The sequence below is a fragment of the Astatotilapia calliptera genome, chromosome 15, assembly GCF_900246225.1.
Source record: "Astatotilapia calliptera chromosome 15, fAstCal1.2, whole genome shotgun sequence".
Classification (NCBI taxonomy): Eukaryota; Metazoa; Chordata; class Actinopteri; order Cichliformes; family Cichlidae; genus Astatotilapia; species Astatotilapia calliptera.
The window spans coordinates 31,516,223-31,534,953 of record NC_039316.1 but is presented as its reverse complement, the minus strand read 5'-3'; the positions used below and the strand labels follow the sequence as shown (position 1 = coordinate 31,534,953).

Below are 18,731 nucleotides of genomic sequence, written 5' to 3'. Positions count from 1 at the left end.
TGTTAATAGCCGTGTGCAGAGGATGCCCAGCATTGTTCATAATGTCCAGCAGTTTTTTTAGTGTCCTTTTCTCTGCCACTGTCACCAGAGTGTCCAGCTTCATGCCAACCACAGAGCTAGCCTTCCTTTACCATCACTTACAGATCCAGATTGCATAATATAAATATAAATATAAATCTTGCCTTGTCCAAACTGCTCTCCTCCTCAGACTGCCCAAGGAAGAAACTATCTTGCCTACATCATGCGTAATTGGTTTGTTAACCTGGGAAATAGATTCCTTGGTTCGAAACGCCCAAAGAAAAGAGTAGAACCCAGGTAACACACCTCAACTCCTCATCCCTGTGAAAGTCCGGTCAAAAGTAACCTAGTGGGCACATACTGCCAAATGTATGGGTCATCAACCACACAATATACTTCCTGGCTCTGTTATGGTGGCCATCTTTTGTGAAAGACTCGAAGTCAACTTGAACTGCACTCCTGAGAATGTAAGAGCAAAACAAATGTCTGGCTGATCAGTACCAGATACTTGCACCTTCTTATCAATCAGGTCAGAAAGTTTGGTTATCTGCGAAAAATATCCCTCTGCAAATGAAACCTAAGAAATTTGCAACCAAATACACTGGACCGTTTGAAAATGATACAGTGATTAATCCTCTCTGTCTCCCCATTTGAGGTTGCTCAGTTATGGACACCAGATGTCGTGGAAGGGGCTTCCAGTACCTGGTTGATTGTGAGGAATATGGCCCAGAGGAATGATCCTAGGTCGTGCATCCCGCCATCCCGGACAAGAAGATGGTGAGAGAATTCCTCCTCAGACTCCCTTTATAGGTTGGGGAAAGGTACTGTCACAGTCCATCTGTCATCTTACCTCTTTCTATTCTATTGACATTGTCTTTTTAATGAAACACATCTAGCTCAGTCATGTCCAGTCATTCAGTTTAGTGCAACCTATCATGTTGTGTTAATTTTGTCTTCATAATAAACAGTGTCCACATCCTCATTCAGCCACCTACGTGACACTTACCTGCCTTTCCTTGTTTTCTGGTCTACCTGGAGAGACCTGAGATGCAGAGTGGTGAGATGTCTTTGCAAAGAGGGAGTCTGGGAAATGGTTTGGAAACTTTGGAAAGCATCAGAGGAGTTTGGGATTGTCACTACTGTATAATCTTTTGACTATTCATATTCACTGTAAATAATGGTAAATAATTGACTCATAATTATAATCTGTAATTTTATTTTTTATACTTAATTATAATTATAAATAATTGACTAAGGAGTCCTGCCAGAGTCTAGATCTTGACAGTTTCTTCCTGTTAAAAGGGAATTTCTCCTTTCCACTTTTACCAAGTACTCTCTCATAGTAAGTCTTCTGATTGTTGAGGTTTTGTGTCGTTGAAGGGTCTTTACCTCACAACATAAAGCAACTTTAAGCAGCTTGTGATTTGGGGCCGTATACACAAAACTAAAAAAAATTAAACAAAACTGAATTGCTTCTGATTGAACACCGGTATCAAAAAAGATGAGGTTAAAAAATGTGTGTTTTTTTGTGGCTGCTGTGAGGACCAGATATTTCTCAAAGGAACAGCTGTTAACTCAGAAACACAGGAACAACTTCTTGATGTTAAATGTATATTAAATATTTTTATAAAATTAAAAAACGCAGGCACCTGCACTGTGACATGGTTAACTGACAATCTAAAGAGGGATAAATCATACATGAGAAATGAAGGTGTTGTATGAAGTCTGATTTCTCAGATCTAAAATCTGAAAATGACAAACTGCACCTGTTCAGCGTGGCTGTTTTATTAAACCGGATTTGATTCTCTCTTCTATAGCAACAAGAGTTTACTTGCTAACATGTTGAAGGGTTACTAAAACTTCTTGACACTACTCTTAACTCTGCTATCGCATCTGTTTACTTGCTAATTCTAGCTCGGTTACTGTACTGTGTGTAGATTGATCAGAGCATAGGAAGCATAGCCAGTGGCAGCTTGTCTAGCATACTGGTCTCCCATTAGTTTCTTGTTAAAGACCACAGATTTATCCACAATGTGAATGCCCAAACAATCAAAGAAACTGCTGACCTCTCAGCTTAACAAGCTCCGCCTTCGTTAACAGCTAGGTCGTGGACAGGCTCTTAAGAAAGAAACAGCAACAAACTTGGCTATGAAATTGTAGTCAAGCAGAATCAAGCCTGCTTCCAGAGCCAATAGCTAACTGCGTCAGAAGATGGCAGCAATCTTGTGCCATCAAATAGGCCTGATATGACTGAATGCTGTTGGAGATGAAAGGAGAGGGTTAGAGTTTTAACACTCCACAATCCTAACCCTAATTCGTGTAACAATGGAGTCAACATATTTTAATTTAGCACAGACTTCTTATATAATGCTTATATTTCTCAACAGCTACCAGGTGTTATTGTTAAATAAACACTGAAGCGCGTCTTGCTGTGGTTCAGCATCTCTCCTCTCTTTGCTTGCTCCTCTCATTTGGACAAACGTGATCTAGTGGTAAAGGCACGACGCTGCGCTACGGTGTGGAGATTAAGCCAAACTGCACCAGCAGCAGCATCTGGGAGTGGTGGGTCTTGACAACTAGCAGCGCAGAGCTGTTCAGATGCACCGTGATGTAAATGTATAACAGAAATCCGTCGCAATGTGATGGTTAGATTCTTCAGTGGAGCATCGCTTCTCGTTACCCGCGCCCATGGTGTTTACTGCTACACAATGCAGACGGTGATGCGGCGAGCGGTGGGTGTGCGCTTCTGAAGACCGCCACCGTTGGGGAGAAGAGAAGCTTCATACAAGCAGCAAGTCTCTCAGCCACTGAAGCGGAACCACGCGCTGCGGATAATGTCTTTTTACTCCCTGCCATTTTCCATTCTTTCCCGGTTAAAAGCGACGGAATCAACAGAAAGACCCTGAAAGTTGGATATATATTTCTTCTAATAGTGGCAGTGCCAGAAGAGCCAAGATGAAATTTCCCACTGAGAATCCAAGAAAACCAGGGAACATGAACCCTCCACCAGGTTAGCCCGTCAGTCAGTATGCTGTTTTTGTGAAGGTGCTGGTGTGTTTTATTCATGCTGCACTTTCGCGTTAGATGTCGTTCTGGATTCGGTGAAAGTTGGCGTTCACATCCTCCCATTACTGCATGTTTTGAAATGAACTGCTGAAGTCAAACTGCTCTTTGTGACCTTTATTTGCTCTGTAAACACTAATTGGTCCAGTATCTCCCACTGGCTTGGCTACTTAACATGCTGACCAGACATTGAATTTCCACAGGAAGCTGCATGCTGAAGTTTACTATGGGCAAACACTGCAGCCGCATCCACCCCGCGGCGTCTTCGGTACTCTGTGGTGTTTATACCTGAGAAATCATTTAATGGCAGAAAGAGTAATTATGCCCACAGCGGGGCAACGCAGGGACATCTAGCCTGAGGCTGTTAGTCAACAAATGCTCCGGTGTGATGCAGCGGGGAGGTCTGTCGTAACATTACCTCATCCACCCCCGTGGAAATAGCCCCCCGAATCCCGCATGACCGTCACGTTCTCCCACACCGTCAACATGCGCATGTTTATCGAGTGTTTGCAAGCTCTTGATCAGTTCAAAGTCTTTTATATGGCACCCCTCTATTATTTTCAAGTGCTGTTGGCACATCATTAATTGCGGGATTTCTGAAGTGTACACCTGCATGTAAGCTTAACTGTACACACTGCAGCTGACTGATTACATAAATCAAAGCAGCCGTCTCTGCTGGTTTCTACAAGTGTACTAATGTCAGTGAAATGTGTTGCAGCTGTCATGATTCCCTGTGCTGCTTTTACATAACACTGTGTCGTGAATAGAAGAAATGCAAAATCCACCTGTTTGGCTTTGCTGGGCTGTAACTCTGAGAGCTCATCACGATCTGTTTTTGTCAACCACAGAAGAAGGTGTGACATTCACTAATATGTTGGGATTTTTTTTACAGTAACACTTTCAGTGGCGTAGCAAATAATAAACAGCAGTTACTTATATTCAGAGAATGATTGTTTAAAAGAGATATCGATAGAATTTACTCTAAACACTATCCACCAAATCAGAAAGCCTCTAGATCTGAGATGCAGTTGAACAACTGTCAAAACTTGAATTGTGATTTTCTGCCCAAGGTCAAGAAGGAACATTCTAGTGCTGCACCCTGTTATTGCTGTGGTTTAATAGCTGACATCCTCTAAATAATTATTTAGTTTGTTCATTCAAAACCTATAGAGTTCATTATTGCTTCAAGTTCTGTGACTTTGAATAGGCATGAATTGAATCTACTTATTCACTTGTCCATTAATCCACTCAGTGTTTTGTTTCTATAACAGAGACAGTGGTGAGAAATTTTATTAGTGTCAGTTAAAAGTGAAAGTAACCTCAGCACCTTAGTGCTTGTTTTATTTAGTCTTCCAAACATCATATTGCTCCCACAGTCCAAAGACATGCAGTTAGTGGGGTTACCTGGTAATTCTAAATTAGCCATAGATGTGAATGCGAACAGACTGGCGACCAGTCCCGTGTATACCCTGCCTCTCGCCCTGTGGTAGCTGGGATAGGCTCCAGCCCACCAACATACTGACAAATAACGATAACAAAGATAAATCCATGATGATCAAATATTTTTTCTTTGGTTTCAAGTAACATGTAAAAAGTATTTTTATAAGCACTTCATAAGCATATAGACTAACAAATTGTACTTCAGTGAATTCCCATTGCATCACTGTTAACTACCACCACTGAGTACCCTGAGGACTTTGTTTGGTCTTTCTGCTTTTCTTCATCTGCAAAATTATTAGCATATGTTTTAAAATCAAACAAACTGTCCTTTCTTATGCTTATTCCTGCTGATCACCTGTTTTCTATCAGAGCACTTGTCAGTGGAAAACATCACTTCAATCATGCAAATATCACATCATTCTATTTTTCATTTCCCCTTTGTTTCAGTGGAAGTCCAGACCAACCTGGTTTCACCAAAGAAGGTGCAGCCAGGCATGCTTCAGTCCAGCCTAGTACATGCCAGTGTGGCCACTATGCAGAACCCAATGGGCTGCGTTCTGCCAAGGCTCTCCGCCTCCTCCCGTCCGCCGAGCATGGTGGCCAGCATGGAGGCGGTGGCCGATGGCTCAGCTCCCTTCACCATGATGAAGCTGAAAACTGTGCTAGCTGTGTTTGTAGTGGTGGTGACCTACCTGGTGGCGGGGGGTTTGGTGTTCCAAGCGCTTGAGCAACCCTTTGAAAATAACCAGAAGATCACCATCACAGCAGAGAAGGCAGCTTTCCTGCTAAAACACCCCTGTGTGTCCGCAGAAGACTTGGAGGCTATCATCAAGGTAAGAGCAGCTGCTGTTTGATAGATTTGCCTTTCCTCAGTCTTTGACTGGTTTTCCCAGTGGGGACTCAGGTCAACTGAAACCTAAGCGTCACATTGATCTGACGCCATTCGAGCACATACTCTGTCAGGCACCCTGGTGTGGATACAGACCACACTGAATAGTCTGGTACAAATGCGGAGATTGCTCAATGTTTCCAGATATCCTTGAAGAATTTCCTTAATGATGTACTTTATTGAAAGAATATGACTGGGCATGTATGTGTTTGGAAGGAAAGCCTGCTGACTATGGTTAATTCAATAAATTTGTTGAAATTTGAGTGTACTGGCTTTTGGATGTTATTCAGAAAAGAATGGCAAATAATAGTACATAAGATCATTACAAAAAAATTAAAAAGTGGTAAAGTTGGAGTATTTCTTAGTAAATCTGAAAAACATAGACCTCTGTTTATATGTTACTAACTAGTCATCTTTGTGTAAAGCATAATCTTTTAGGTTTAATATCATATTTGGGAGTGGTTCTAAAATGATAAAAAATAATCATTGCAAAATATTTTTTTTCTCAGTAGAAATATGAGAGAGGTCAATGCAAAATTGATAATCTCATTTCATCCATGTTTTGACTGACAACATGAAAGGCCATTAACAAAAGTAAAAGTAACAAAGTAGTAAGGTTGGAAAAGGAAGGAAAGAAAGGCTGTTTATTTGATTTGATTTGATTTGATTTGATTTGATTTGATATACCTTTATTAGTCCCACAAGGGGAAATTTCATAAGGCTGCCGACCTATTGCACGCAATGGCGGCGCCATCTTACCCTCCGACCATACATACATTACACAAAACATCATATGGGGAAGACAGGTCAGAGAGGTATAACAATGGAAAATGCACCACATGAGGAAAGATAAGGAGAAAAAAAATAACTCCCCCCCCCCCCCCCAGACTGAGCTCCAACAGGGAGATCAGTTTGAGAACAGAAAAAAACACCTCTGCACATAGCACATGAAAAAAAACTCTTAATACACCAAAGAAACACATGACAAGCAACAGGGGTGGGTAAAGGGTGAGAGACAGCCGATTTAGACAGTACATCCGGGCCTGCAGCCTGTGCGCTGGTCTCCTTGATCCACTGTCAGCATCAGAAGGGAATAAGCGTCAAAGGCGTTTGGAAAGGGAGAGGGGATGAGTGTGTGCATATCAGTGTGTATGTATGTGTGTGCGTGTCCAGAGTTCAGCTGAGACAGTGTTCTGCGCCCTGCTAGGCTAAGTAAACAGTCTTCCAGCCAACCCAGGTGGCCTTGCATGGAAGGAACAGTCTAAACACAGTCGTTATCAGGGTGTTGTTGTTCAGCTCCAGCCTTGCGACCGCAGCTGGCGCCGAGAGGGTATCCGCATGAAGTGATGGTGCTTTTTACTTTAGTGCGAACAGCTCATGAGAATTTCAAAGCAGTTCTACAGTCCAACACTGGTCTCTCAATATCCCGTTGGAGAGCCACGAGCTTCGCCATACTTGCGCTCTGTGATGTTGTCATTTCTTGTGCTCAAGGAGCTGATTTCTGAGAACTCACGACAGTGTGCCTCCCCGAGATGTCATCCAATTTGCGCCCAGAGATGTTATTCCGAGCCAGCCCTTCCGAGATGTATCCAGTCTGCAGTCAGAGATCTTATTCTGAGTATTCACAGCAGCCGTAAGCCTTTCCAAGATCTTATCCGTGCTGCGCTCAATGAGCCCATTTTGAGAAACTCACGCCTCTTCCCATCGTTTCAATCCCAGCGGGCAGCCTTGTGGGGGTTTGAACAGCTGGTTCTGCTTCCTTAATTCTTCGATAAGTCAGGGTCAAGCCAGCTCCGATCAGCCAGAACCCTGTTACCATGGTTCCGAATAGGTCGATATCTTCAGCACTCAGGCTCACCCAAGCCCAAACTTCTCGTTGAGAAAGGGGTGTCAATTGCATTTAGGTACCAGTTGATCCAATCCATAATTCCTCTTTTAGGTTTTAGAGAACAGACTGTGAGAGAATGTTCCAGGGAAAAGTAATACAAAAAACACGAGACTAGACAAGGACACAAGAGGCTAAGCAGGGAAGCTAAGGGAGAGGAGGAGGAGGAGAGGAAAAAGAGCAAGAGTAAGTATTGCTCTAAGGTGCAGACATTCATGACTCAGTAGCAGCTTTTCCTTCTTTTTTCTTCTTTTTAAAAATGTAATAACACTGCACATTCATGGATAGATCCTTGTCAGGACTCTGTCCTTGGCTTATTTAACCAGTCACAAATACATAACAGTGGTTTTATAGATTACAGGTTTTACAGTTTTGCTACTGTTTACATGCGCTGCTGCAAAATCTGTGTTGAAACTCAGACTGTTCGGGCACTCGAATTGAAATTTCTATCTGGGAACTCAGAAATTCTGACTTGCAACTTCAAAAGTTAAATGCACCAAGACCAAGTCAGGTTAGGCTGACACCATACATACTGTTGAGTATTGCAGCATCGACAGCGATCAACTCGAAGGGAAATGATGACGGAGGCAAAAATGTCCTTAATATTTTATGAACTTTATTCCTCTTCAACACACGGCAAAAACTTTTCTCATAGGTGCCGTATCTATTTCTCTTCTTCTTCCGTTTTAGGAACGTACAATGAAACAGTGCCTCCTTGTGGTGAGCACTAAAACACTGTCTCTGTTAAACCACAGTAACCATAATGCAGTTAAACAATGTACAACATGAGTACACACAACGAATATCTTAACACCCCCTCTTGTACTCAGGTTGCTGGAATCTAAAGAAAAGTTTTACAATGAACGATAAACAGTCGTACAATCTCTACCACACTTCCTTTTCCCTTTTTTTTTTTTTCCTCCTTTTTAAGCACCAAACATAATGTCAGCAAACTTAGCAAGTTTTAGCTTGGAAACAGGTTTGGTCATAACATCTGCCACCATTTCTTCAGTGGCGCAATATAATAGACACATTTTTCCTTCATTTACAATGGACCTTACAAAATGATATTTAATGTCCACGTGTTTGCACCTCTGTCGGCTCACAGGGTTTTTAGCCAGGGCAATTGTTCCCTGGTTGTCCTCGTACACTATTGTTTGAGTGTAGCTGTAGTCATCTATACCTTTCAAAAGCTGTTCTAAATATATACACTCTTGCATTGTGGAAGCCAGAGCCATATACTCTGCTTCACAGGTAGAGAGCGCCACAGTGGGCTGTTTCTTGGTCTTCCATGAAACTAAAGAACTGTTGTTACATAGACGTACACAGTAACCAGTAGTGCTGCGTCTGTCGGCAGTGTCACCTGCCCAGTCAGCATCACTGTAGGCCACTAGACCCAAATTTTCATCTGTGTTTCTTCTAAAACACAACTTCTTATCTTTGGACCCTTTGAGATATCTCAACACATGTTTCACAGTTCCCCACTGTTCTTCTGTAGGCTCATGGAAATGTTGCGATAACTTGCTTACCACAAAACTCAGGTCAGGACGGGTACCTGATGCAAGGTATATAAGACTGCCTACAGCCTCTCTATACATCCTCACATCTCTTATCTTAGTAGCACCTTCTGTGTAACACAACTTCTGATCACAGGGAGTTCCTCTGTGTTTACAGTTCTGCATGTTAAACCTCATCAGTATCTTGTTGACATAGGTTTCTTGTGACATTGTTACACATCCATCAGACTGAGTGAAATCAATACCCAGAAAATGCTTAAGTCTGCCCAAGTTTTTCATCTTAAATTTGACTGAAAGCATTTCTTTCGCATCCTTCATTACCTTTTCATTGCCAGCAGCAATTATCAGGTCGTCCACCCAGATGATCATAATCACCATGCCATGTTTAGTCTCTTTGGTATAAACACAGTGGTCTGCTGGGTTTTGCCTGAAACTGTTCGCTGTTAGGTATTCATGCAAAATCCTATTCCAGTTACGACCAGATTGTTTTAACCCATACAAGGATTTTTGTAATCTACAGACTAGCCCTTCTCCCTCTTCATAACCTTCTGGCTGATCAATGTAGATTTCATAATCAATGGGAGCGTGTAAATATGCTGTCTTCACATCCATTTGATGGGGTAACAGGCTCTCCTGCGCTGCTTTCTGTAGCAAAACTCTTATGCTAGTTAAGTTGGCTGTTGGTGAGAATGTCTCTCCATAATCTATCCCCGACTGTTGGCTGTAACCCTTGGCTACGAACCTTGCCTTGTATCGGTCGTTTCCCTCAATGTCACTCTTAACGGAATAAACCCACTTTCCCCCCACTGTTTTCTTTCCCTTTGGCAAAGTGGTTAGGGTAAAAGTGTCATTTTCCCGTAACGAGTGAATTTCTTCATCCATGGCTTTGATCCAGTTCTTTGAGTTAGCTGATTCTATGGCTTCCTTAAATGTGTTTGGGACACCACACACTGCCCTGTAGCAGTAGTCTATGGTAGTGTGGATCTCATCGCTGCCACTGTTGGCAGCTACAAAGTCATTTAAATGTCCCGGTTTTCTTCTCTCCCTAAGAGGATACCTTTTGTTGACAAATCCATCACTTGTCACATTTGTCTCTTTTCGTTCACGCTCATCAGGTATACCACTTTGTGGACTTGTGTCTGTCACAATAGGTTCTGGAACCTCATTGTCCTTGTCACCTTTCTCTGAAGGTCTGTTAGCCATAGGCTGTCTTACTCTGCTACAGTCATCATTTAGTTCTCCCTCATCTGTCTGTGTTTGTCTTTCTACATTTACTTTGCTCACAAACTTAACAAGTCTATGTTTCTGAACTTTCTTAGTTTCAGGGTGGTAAACTAAGTAGGCGGGACTGTTCTTATCATAACCTACAAAGAAACCTTGGTCACATTTTGAATCAAGTTTCCCCTTGTCCTGTTTGTATGCATAGCACACAGACCCAAATTTCTGCATTTTTGACAAGTCTGGCTTTTTACCTGTCAGCATTTGGTAGGGTGTTTTCCCTGTTCGCTTACTAAAGCATCTGTTCCGTGTTACAGCAGCAGTTTGAATGGCATAGTTCCATAGGCATTTCGGTAGCTGACTCTCAATCAGCATGCACTTGCCCATCTCGAAAAGAGTACGCCACCCCCTCTCGGCTGTACCGTTTTGATGGGGTGAGTACGGGGCTGATGTCTCATGCTTAATGCCATTTTTCCTTAACAGGGTTTGGAAATCTCTGCATGTGAACTCTGTCCCATTGTCTGATCTAATGCATTTTACGTTGCCATATGGTGCAACATCCGCTAGAAATTTCTCTGTTGCCTGCACTGTATCAGTTTTCGTCTTCAGGAAATATACAAACACTGAGTTTGAATAATCATCAGTGAATGACTGCACATATTTGTACCCATCAATAGATTCAGTGGCTATCGGACCTGCTAAATCTGTGTGTACCATTTGTAAAGGAGCCTTTGCTCTTGTATCCGGATCTCTGTTTCGGGTTTGTGCAAACTTTCCCTGGATACACACTTCACATTCCTTTTCAGGTCTATCGGTTCTCCCCTTAATCTGCATACCGTTAACCACACCTTGCAATCTTACTACATCTTCATAGTTGCAATGGCCTAATATCTCGTGCCATGCCTGTATGTCATGACAGGTGTTACACTTATCATTACCCTCAACTTCAGTCTGCAAATAGTACAACTTGCCATACACATGAATGTTAAAGTTAGTACCGTCTTTGTGGGTCAACGTGTCCTGCCCTTGTTTAAAGGTGACTGTTGCTCCTAATGCAGTGGCTGACTTTACAGAGAATATGTTCTGGGGGTATGATGGAATAAACAGCGCATCTTTCAGCGTTGCTTTGCGTCGCTGGCCTGTATTGTCAATCAGGAACACCTCTGCGTCCCCCCTCTGTTGGGCGACGCCTCTGCACTGGGTACCGTCTGCCAGTTCTACGCTGTGTGACTCCGGTCTGAACGCGTCGTCGAAGCTCTTGAACTTGGCGATGCTGTTAATGATGTGTGAGGTAGCCCCAGTGTCCACCAACAGGCCTTTCTCCTCAATGCTGTACGCTGACTGCTGGACTTTGATGTCTACGCCCTTAATCCTGAAGGCATAATCTGGCGTTTCTGCTTTGGATCCGTTGCCGCTCTCATCTGCGACCTTCCGCGCGCCATCTTGTTTGTCTTTATGTCTACACGTGGTATCACTGTGTGTGCTGCTTTTGCAATGACTGCACCACGTCCTCCGTCTGCACACTTTTGCTCGGTGGCCTTTTAGTCCACACTTGAAACACACAATGTCCACATCGCTCTTGTATCTGCATTGTGCGCTGGATCTCGTGTGCTCACGGCCGGTTCTTCCTCCTGTTTTCATTACGTTGTCGCTACACTCGGATGCGCTTGACTTTTCAGTGTCTTCGAAACTCCGTAGCTTTGTTTTGAACTCAGCAAATGTCATATCGTCTTTATCGTGAGTAACGTGTATTGCAAATGGCTTAAAACTTTCAGGTAGACCTTTTAAAACCATAGCAATCAATAATCCATCACCTAAAGTCTCACCCGCATTGCGCAGTGCTGTAATGGCGGCCTCTGCTCTGATGACATAGTCTGTGACAGTCTCTCCCCTCTTTTTCTGAAGCGATGATAGCGTGGTGTACAGGTTGATGATTCGGGGCTTCCCCTTTCCAGCGTAGTAGTCCCTTAGTATTTCTAATGCTCTTCTCCCATTATCAGGGGCATCTCTCATAATCAGTGAGAGGCTTTTATCGTCCAAGAATTGGATTAACTCGGCGTAAGCGTCGGCGTTCTTCTTACCGTCTGCTGCTACTTCAGCCGCGCCGTTCGGTTCCTTCAGAACGGTGTCTTTTAATCCCAACAAGTGCAAATATCCTAGCACCTTAGTTTCCCAAAGTTCATACCTGGTCTCATCTCCGTCAAACATGAGTCGAGGCAGCCTGCTTGCTCCTCGTTGATCCATGTTGCTATTTAGCCGTTAGCCCGCTATCCGTTGTGGCTCCGGATCTTCATGAGAAAAAACTCTTCTTCGAGTCGGCCCTGGGCCCATAACCTGTTGAGTATTGCAGCATCGACAGCGATCAACTCGAAGGGAAATGATGACGGAGGCAAAAATGTCCTTAATATTTTATGAACTTTATTCCTCTTCAACACACGGCAAAAACTTTTCTCATAGGTGCCGTATCTATTTCTCTTCTTCTTCCGTTTTAGGAACGTACAATGAAACAGTGCCTCCTTGTGGTGAGCACTAAAACACTGTCTCTGTTAAACCACAGTAACCATAATGCAGTTAAACAATGTACAACATGAGTACACACAACGAATATCTTAACACATACCATTAGGTTGCGAGTTGGGAGCAACAGCATTGTCAAATATAACAGAGTGGTTTTTATATAGCACCTTTCTACTGAGCACTGAAAATGCTTTCTTATTCATTCTTTTACACACAAATCTAGACAAGTGCTTTTTCTATGCCTAAGCACTTGCAACCTAACATTCACACATTCGCACAAATTCATGAATGCCTTGAGGGCAAACCAGGGTTCAATATCTTGGCCAAGGATAGTTGAACAATTAGTAAAATGATCCCTCCCACCTCCTGAGCCACAGATGCATTTAAACACCCCACCCCATGATAGTCCAAGGCTCAAAAGTGTGGCTAAAGCCTTAGCTCTGGGACCAAGAGCTTCTCAGGCCTGCTAATGCATTGCAATTTTCAGTCTCTGGCTTCCCAAATTACAACACATAACATTAAGCATCCTATTCACACCAAGACAAACAGTGAAACAGGAGAAACTCAGTTTGTGTGTTGTCTTCCTGTTTGGGTGACAGCTGCCTTCACCCTGTGCAACCATGGCAGCTCGAATGTGTCAAAAAAGTGTGGGATGCAACATCTGTATGCCTCTGGAAGATGATGAAAAGCAGGTGGTCACCAAAGGCAGGTCCTTGGGCTCTTTCTGGGTAGTGCAGTTCCATCTTTGGTTATCTCAGTCCCAGCTGGTGAGGCTGATGTGGCTGCCTGTCGACCCACACTCATGTTTGGCCCAGGGGCACCCCAATTTTTGCAGCATGCTCGAAACAGCCGCCGTGTTCCTCAGGAGATGTCAAGGGACATGTTCAGAGGTTGTGAACCCTGAGATCCAAGATGCAAAATTCTTACGGTCCCTGGGGTGAGGCAGGCCATCAGTGCCAGCGGTTGGTTTGCCACCACTGACCTGAAGGATGCCTACTTCCAGATTCCTATCTGCCAAGGCCACTGGCAGTTCCTGGGGTTTGGGTTTGAGGGGACAGGTGGGTGATCAGAGCAGGTGTGTTCATTCAAAAGCAGGGACCTTTGTGGAGTCCTGCCCATGAACACAGACACAAAAAAAATTGACACAGAGTGACGGGAGAGATTCTCAATCACCCTAGGGCCACTTCCGGGCCATACTCAGCACAGATGTTTCTGTATACTATCCCAGACATTTGATTATTGTATTCCATGTATGCCTCGCCTGCCTTGCACCCTGCTGTTATGTGCTGGATTGTCTCAGCGGCATCTATGCTCCAGGGGTCTTGCCTGGTGTGGTAGACCCCAGCCTCTATTGTATTGTATTGAATTGAATCTTTATTTTGACAATGTTAAAACAGTTCAGCAACAGAGAAAAAATAGACAAACAAAGCAAAACAAAAGGAAAGGAAAACAAAATAATACTAATTATTAATAACTTACATGTTCAAAAAGGAGTAGGAAGAAGCATAAGCTTATTTACCCCCACTTACCTCCTTTCCACTATTTAGTAATTATTAGTCTGCACTTTTTCTTCCTGTTTATGCCCTGTCCATCAGAAATTCTTTATTACCATTAAATTACATGTTACATGTATTATTTATTTATTTATTTTAAATATATATACCTATATAACCCCAGTAACCTGTCAAAAGAGATACAATTTGCAGACATATATACTCATATAAACATACTTGTGCACCCACACACACGTATACACATCACTGTTGTGAAAATAGTGGGTGAGAACCCCCCCTTTAGACCCCCACCTCCTCCCTGTACTTTGCAAAAACCATATTTTTGAACCGCTTTTAAACTGAGTCATGCTGGGATGTTGATTCCTTTCTTCACTTAGTCTGTTCCACAGCTTCACTCCACACACAGAGATGCAAAAAGATTTTAGTGTTGTACGGATACAGGGATGTTTTAAATTTAATTCCCCCCTCATATTGTATTCCCGTTCCTGTTTAAAAAACAATTTTAGAATATTGTCAGGAAGTAGGTTGTTTTATTGCTTTATACATAATTTGCGCATTGAGGAAGCGAACCAGATCTGGGAATTTTTGTATTTTTGATTTAAAGAATAGTGGATTTGTTTGATCTCAGTAGCCAGTTTTATGGATTATCCTCATGGCCCTTTTTTCCAATATGAAGATTGATGATAGGGAACATTTATAAGTATTGCCCCAAATCTCTGCATAGTAATGCAAATAGAGTGAAATCAGTGAACAATAGAGAATGTGGAGTGATCTGTGGTCCAGAATGAGTTTTACTTTACTCAAAATTGAAATATTTCTTGATACTTTGTTGTGTATATGATATATATTAGAGCTTATTTTATCATCTATTATCACACCAAGAAACTTGTGTTCAAGAACTCTTTCAATTTCCACATCATCTACATGAATCTGCAGTTGTGAGTTTCTTTGGGAATTCCCAAATGAGACAATTTTAGTTTTACTTAAATTTAGTGAGTTTGTTGTTGTATCCAGCAGCTCCTTTAGAACAAAAATATTTGTGTTGTCTGCAAATAATACTAATATATCAGATACCTTAAAAATAGCATTTATATAAATAATAAATAACTTTGGACCTAGTATAGTCCAAGCATGATGAGGAATATTCTTCACAAATTGTTTCCTGTCACTTCAATAATTTTTAACCCACTGCAGTACAACCTGTAGAAATAATCTGGCTGCATACTGTTTCTGATCAATAGCATTTGTAATCTCCTTGATTGACTGACTGAATTAATGTCAGTGATGTTGATCTTTTCGATCTGAATCCATATCGACTGTCAGACAGTAATTTATATTTATCTAAGAATTTGTCTAATTGTTTATTAAACAGGTTTTCTAGGATTTTGGAGAATTGTGGTAGTAAAGAAAAAAGCCTGCTGGGCTTCTGAGCCCTTTTTTTTTCTAATTTTCTTCTTTTTTGGCATTTTAGGTGAGAAACTTTCACAATCCACAGTTCAAAATGCAAAGATGATCTCCCTGGAAACTCATGTAGGGCAGACCTTGACAGATGATTTAAGGGGAAATGAAACAAGGCTTGAAAGCCAGATCTCACAAGCAGATCTTAATTTGAGTTGTGACCCAACACTTTCAACTTTGCTAACACCAGGGCTTTTCACAGCCAAAAGCTCACAGCTAATAAAGCATTATAGTAACAGCCAGTTGTTTGGTCTGGACACTTATTGACCTCAGCAAAAGTGAAACCCTGTATGATAATGGACAGGATATTGCAGAGCACAGCTGCTGCAGCTAAATCTGGAAAGCTGTTGTGGATTGTTGCCAGCTTGGTTTCACAGCCTAACACATTTGCGCACAAGGGAAACACAAAAGCTGCATAGTAAAACCACCAATCCTTGAGAAAAAAAAACTGTGATTGGATAAAAGTAAAACCTAAAGTGGTTATTTATGTTGTTAAGGGAAAGTAAGCGGTAGGCAAAAAGATCAGATCTCGCCACTTTGTAGAAGAGAATTCCTTCCTTCTTATCTCATACTTAAAAAGCAGACTTTCAGATGGCTTAGGCCTGGTCACACCACAACTTCAAAATGGAGACTTTAGGAGCCAGGGATTCAACCACTAACCTTCCTGTTAGTGGTTGGAAGACAACTCTCTGACAACTCTAACAGTTGTGTTTTGATGAGCTCTGAAATGTATTAAAAAACTCATGCATGCTGGAAAAAAGAATAAAAGGTAGAAATTACATTTTTATGTGACTATTTTCAGAGGTGTTTTTTTTTTTTAAGCCACTTATAACTGACCTATTCAAGCATAAAAACAACTTTTCGCTGCTGCTCCCTTCCTGATGCAGGCTTAATGGGGAATTGTGTCTCTAGCTGGGATTTAAGCAGTGACATTAAGATAATGTGTTATCCACTAAACCATTGGAGACATCCCAACAGATCTTATGGCGTAATGAATCTATGAACTTTTTTAATCAAATATTTGTCAGTAGGTACTGAGGAGGTCAGTCAGTGTCTACAGCCATCTGTAAAACATTGCTTAGGCTCTAAATTGAACAGTGAACCTAGAAAACAAGATTTTTGTTATCTGGAAAACATATTCCTCATTAAGAAGCAGTGGTTGACCAATGAAGCCAGCGCAGCAAAGCCTAACCATAAACTCAGAATTAAAGATAGAAAGATTAGCTGTTCAGTAAAAATAATCCCCTCTGTATGTGGAAAAATATATAAACGATATATATATATCACTGACTATTAAAGGATAGCCAGTGACCCTGTAAACTGTATTTCCTCCACAGCAAGCACCATCCCTGCCATCCTGGATCCATATTAGAGCAAACAGATTTACAGAGAATTAGATTAACAGGTGCCACTCCTCCTGCTCCAGCTTGTGTCTGCACCGTCCTCTGAGTGTTGGTTTTATTCTGAAATGATAGGAGACTGCATGTTGGTATCAGGGGGGATGTAGCTAGGCAGCTTTAGAAAGTAGTCTGTTGGATGTGAGTGAGTGAAGACAGAGGCGTGGATTAAGTGGAAGAAGTTAAAGAAGAAACAGTGTTGCTTAGATTTCAGGGAGGAGTTAAGACAGAATCTGGGTGGTAAGGAAAGCACATCTGAAGTGCTGAGGAAACTAGTGTTTGGTGTATCCTTTGGACAGAGGAAAGGTGACAAAGACTTGGAGGTGCAACGAAGAATTACTGGAAAGTATTCAAAGGAAGAGGTTAGCAAAATAAAGTGAGAGAGGTGGCAGAAAGAAAAAGAAGGAAAAAAATAATCAATTACCAGAGACCTTTAAAAAAAAATTTATTTGTTGATACTTGTTTTTTGTAGATGGTCTAGGACTTCTAAAAGAGGTTTTTAGTTTCAAGAATGTAATTTTCCTGGTTACATAGTTACTTTAAAAAAAACTGGGCCTCATTTGTGTTTCTTAGTGAGGCCTACAAATGTTTCACAGAAAAATCCATGATTTATCAATATTTTAAAAACAAAATTATAGCCTGGCTGCCTTATATGCAGTCACCTGGCAGCAACCTAACAGAAAAGCCAAGGCCTCCCTCTCCCCAGCCACCTCTTCCAAGTTAGGAGCACTAAACATTTCACTTTTACATTCAGCTTTCTCTTCACCATAATGGACCAGTGCTGATCACGGTCTTCACCTCAATTCGTCTGTTGAAAAATATTTCATTATCCATTGTCTCATCTTATGTATGTTCTTTCATTAAAACTTATGTCTGTCATTGCTAGATATTATCATGTATACTTTAATTTCTTGGGACTATCGTATGAATTCAGGAGAATCTGGATTTTGTTTTTCTTTTCTTTTTTACCCACTCAGCCATAAAATACTGATAAGGTATTGCTGTCACTCCACTGGGTGTTGCTGTTGCCTGTATTTTATTTTTTTTTCTTCCTTGCAGTAAGTTTTTTCATGTGGTTGTGACAGATTAGGCTTGGTCCTTATCCTCCAGATGTATTCTTTTTATTTATATATATATATATATATATATAACAAACTCCCTGGCTTGAGGGTCCCACGCAGTATCTTAGCTGTTCCTACAACTGCGATCTTTTGGACAGAGATCACAGATGTTGTTGCTGGGATCTGCTGGAGCCACTTGCCTAACTTTTGGAGTCAGTGTACATTACCACTGGGACCGCTTTTACCTTCAGCCTCCACTTCTTCTCCAGTTCTTCTATGAGCCCTTGGTACTTTTCCGGCTTCTTGCGTTCCTTCTTCCTGATGTTGCTGTCAATCGGTATCACTACATCTAGCACTATGGCCGTCTTCCTCGCCTTGTCCACCATTATTATGTCCAGTTGGTTAGCCATCACCATTTTGTCTGGCTGTAATGGGAAACCCCACAGGATCTTAGCTCGGTCATTCTCCACCACTCTAGGGGGCGTAAGATCCATAGAGGACCCCAGCCTCTATGGATCTTGTGCTCAGAGCTTGTTGCCATGGTGCTGCCATGATTCGTGCTTCTGCGCTGTCTTTCAGTCCAACTTTGTCCAGCCACTGGTAGGATTTCTGGATGTCAGCCACTTCCTCTATCTGCCGGTGGTACGTAACATGCAGGGGCCTGTCCTTCCATGATGGTTCCTCCACTTGCTCCTCTTTGTTGGGTTTCTGCTGACTGAGGTATTCAGTGAGCATGTTTATCAGTTGGGGCTAT

At 42.0% G+C, this 18,731-nt stretch overlaps 1 protein-coding gene across 1 annotated transcript in view; it reads left to right on the top strand.

Annotated features, from left to right (window-relative positions):
- The first annotated feature begins 2,409 nt into the window (after positions 1–2,409).
- The window catches only part of kcnk10a (potassium channel, subfamily K, member 10a), a 38,655-nt gene continuing 22,333 nt past the window's right edge, over positions 2,410–18,731 (top strand). Inside the window, exons 1-2 of the mRNA XM_026194931.1 lie at positions 2,410–3,028; positions 4,969–5,354. Coding sequence (XP_026050716.1) covers positions 2,974–3,028; positions 4,969–5,354 — 441 coding nt within the window. The 5' untranslated portion in view covers positions 2,410–2,973. The remainder of the gene's footprint in view (positions 3,029–4,968; positions 5,355–18,731) is intronic.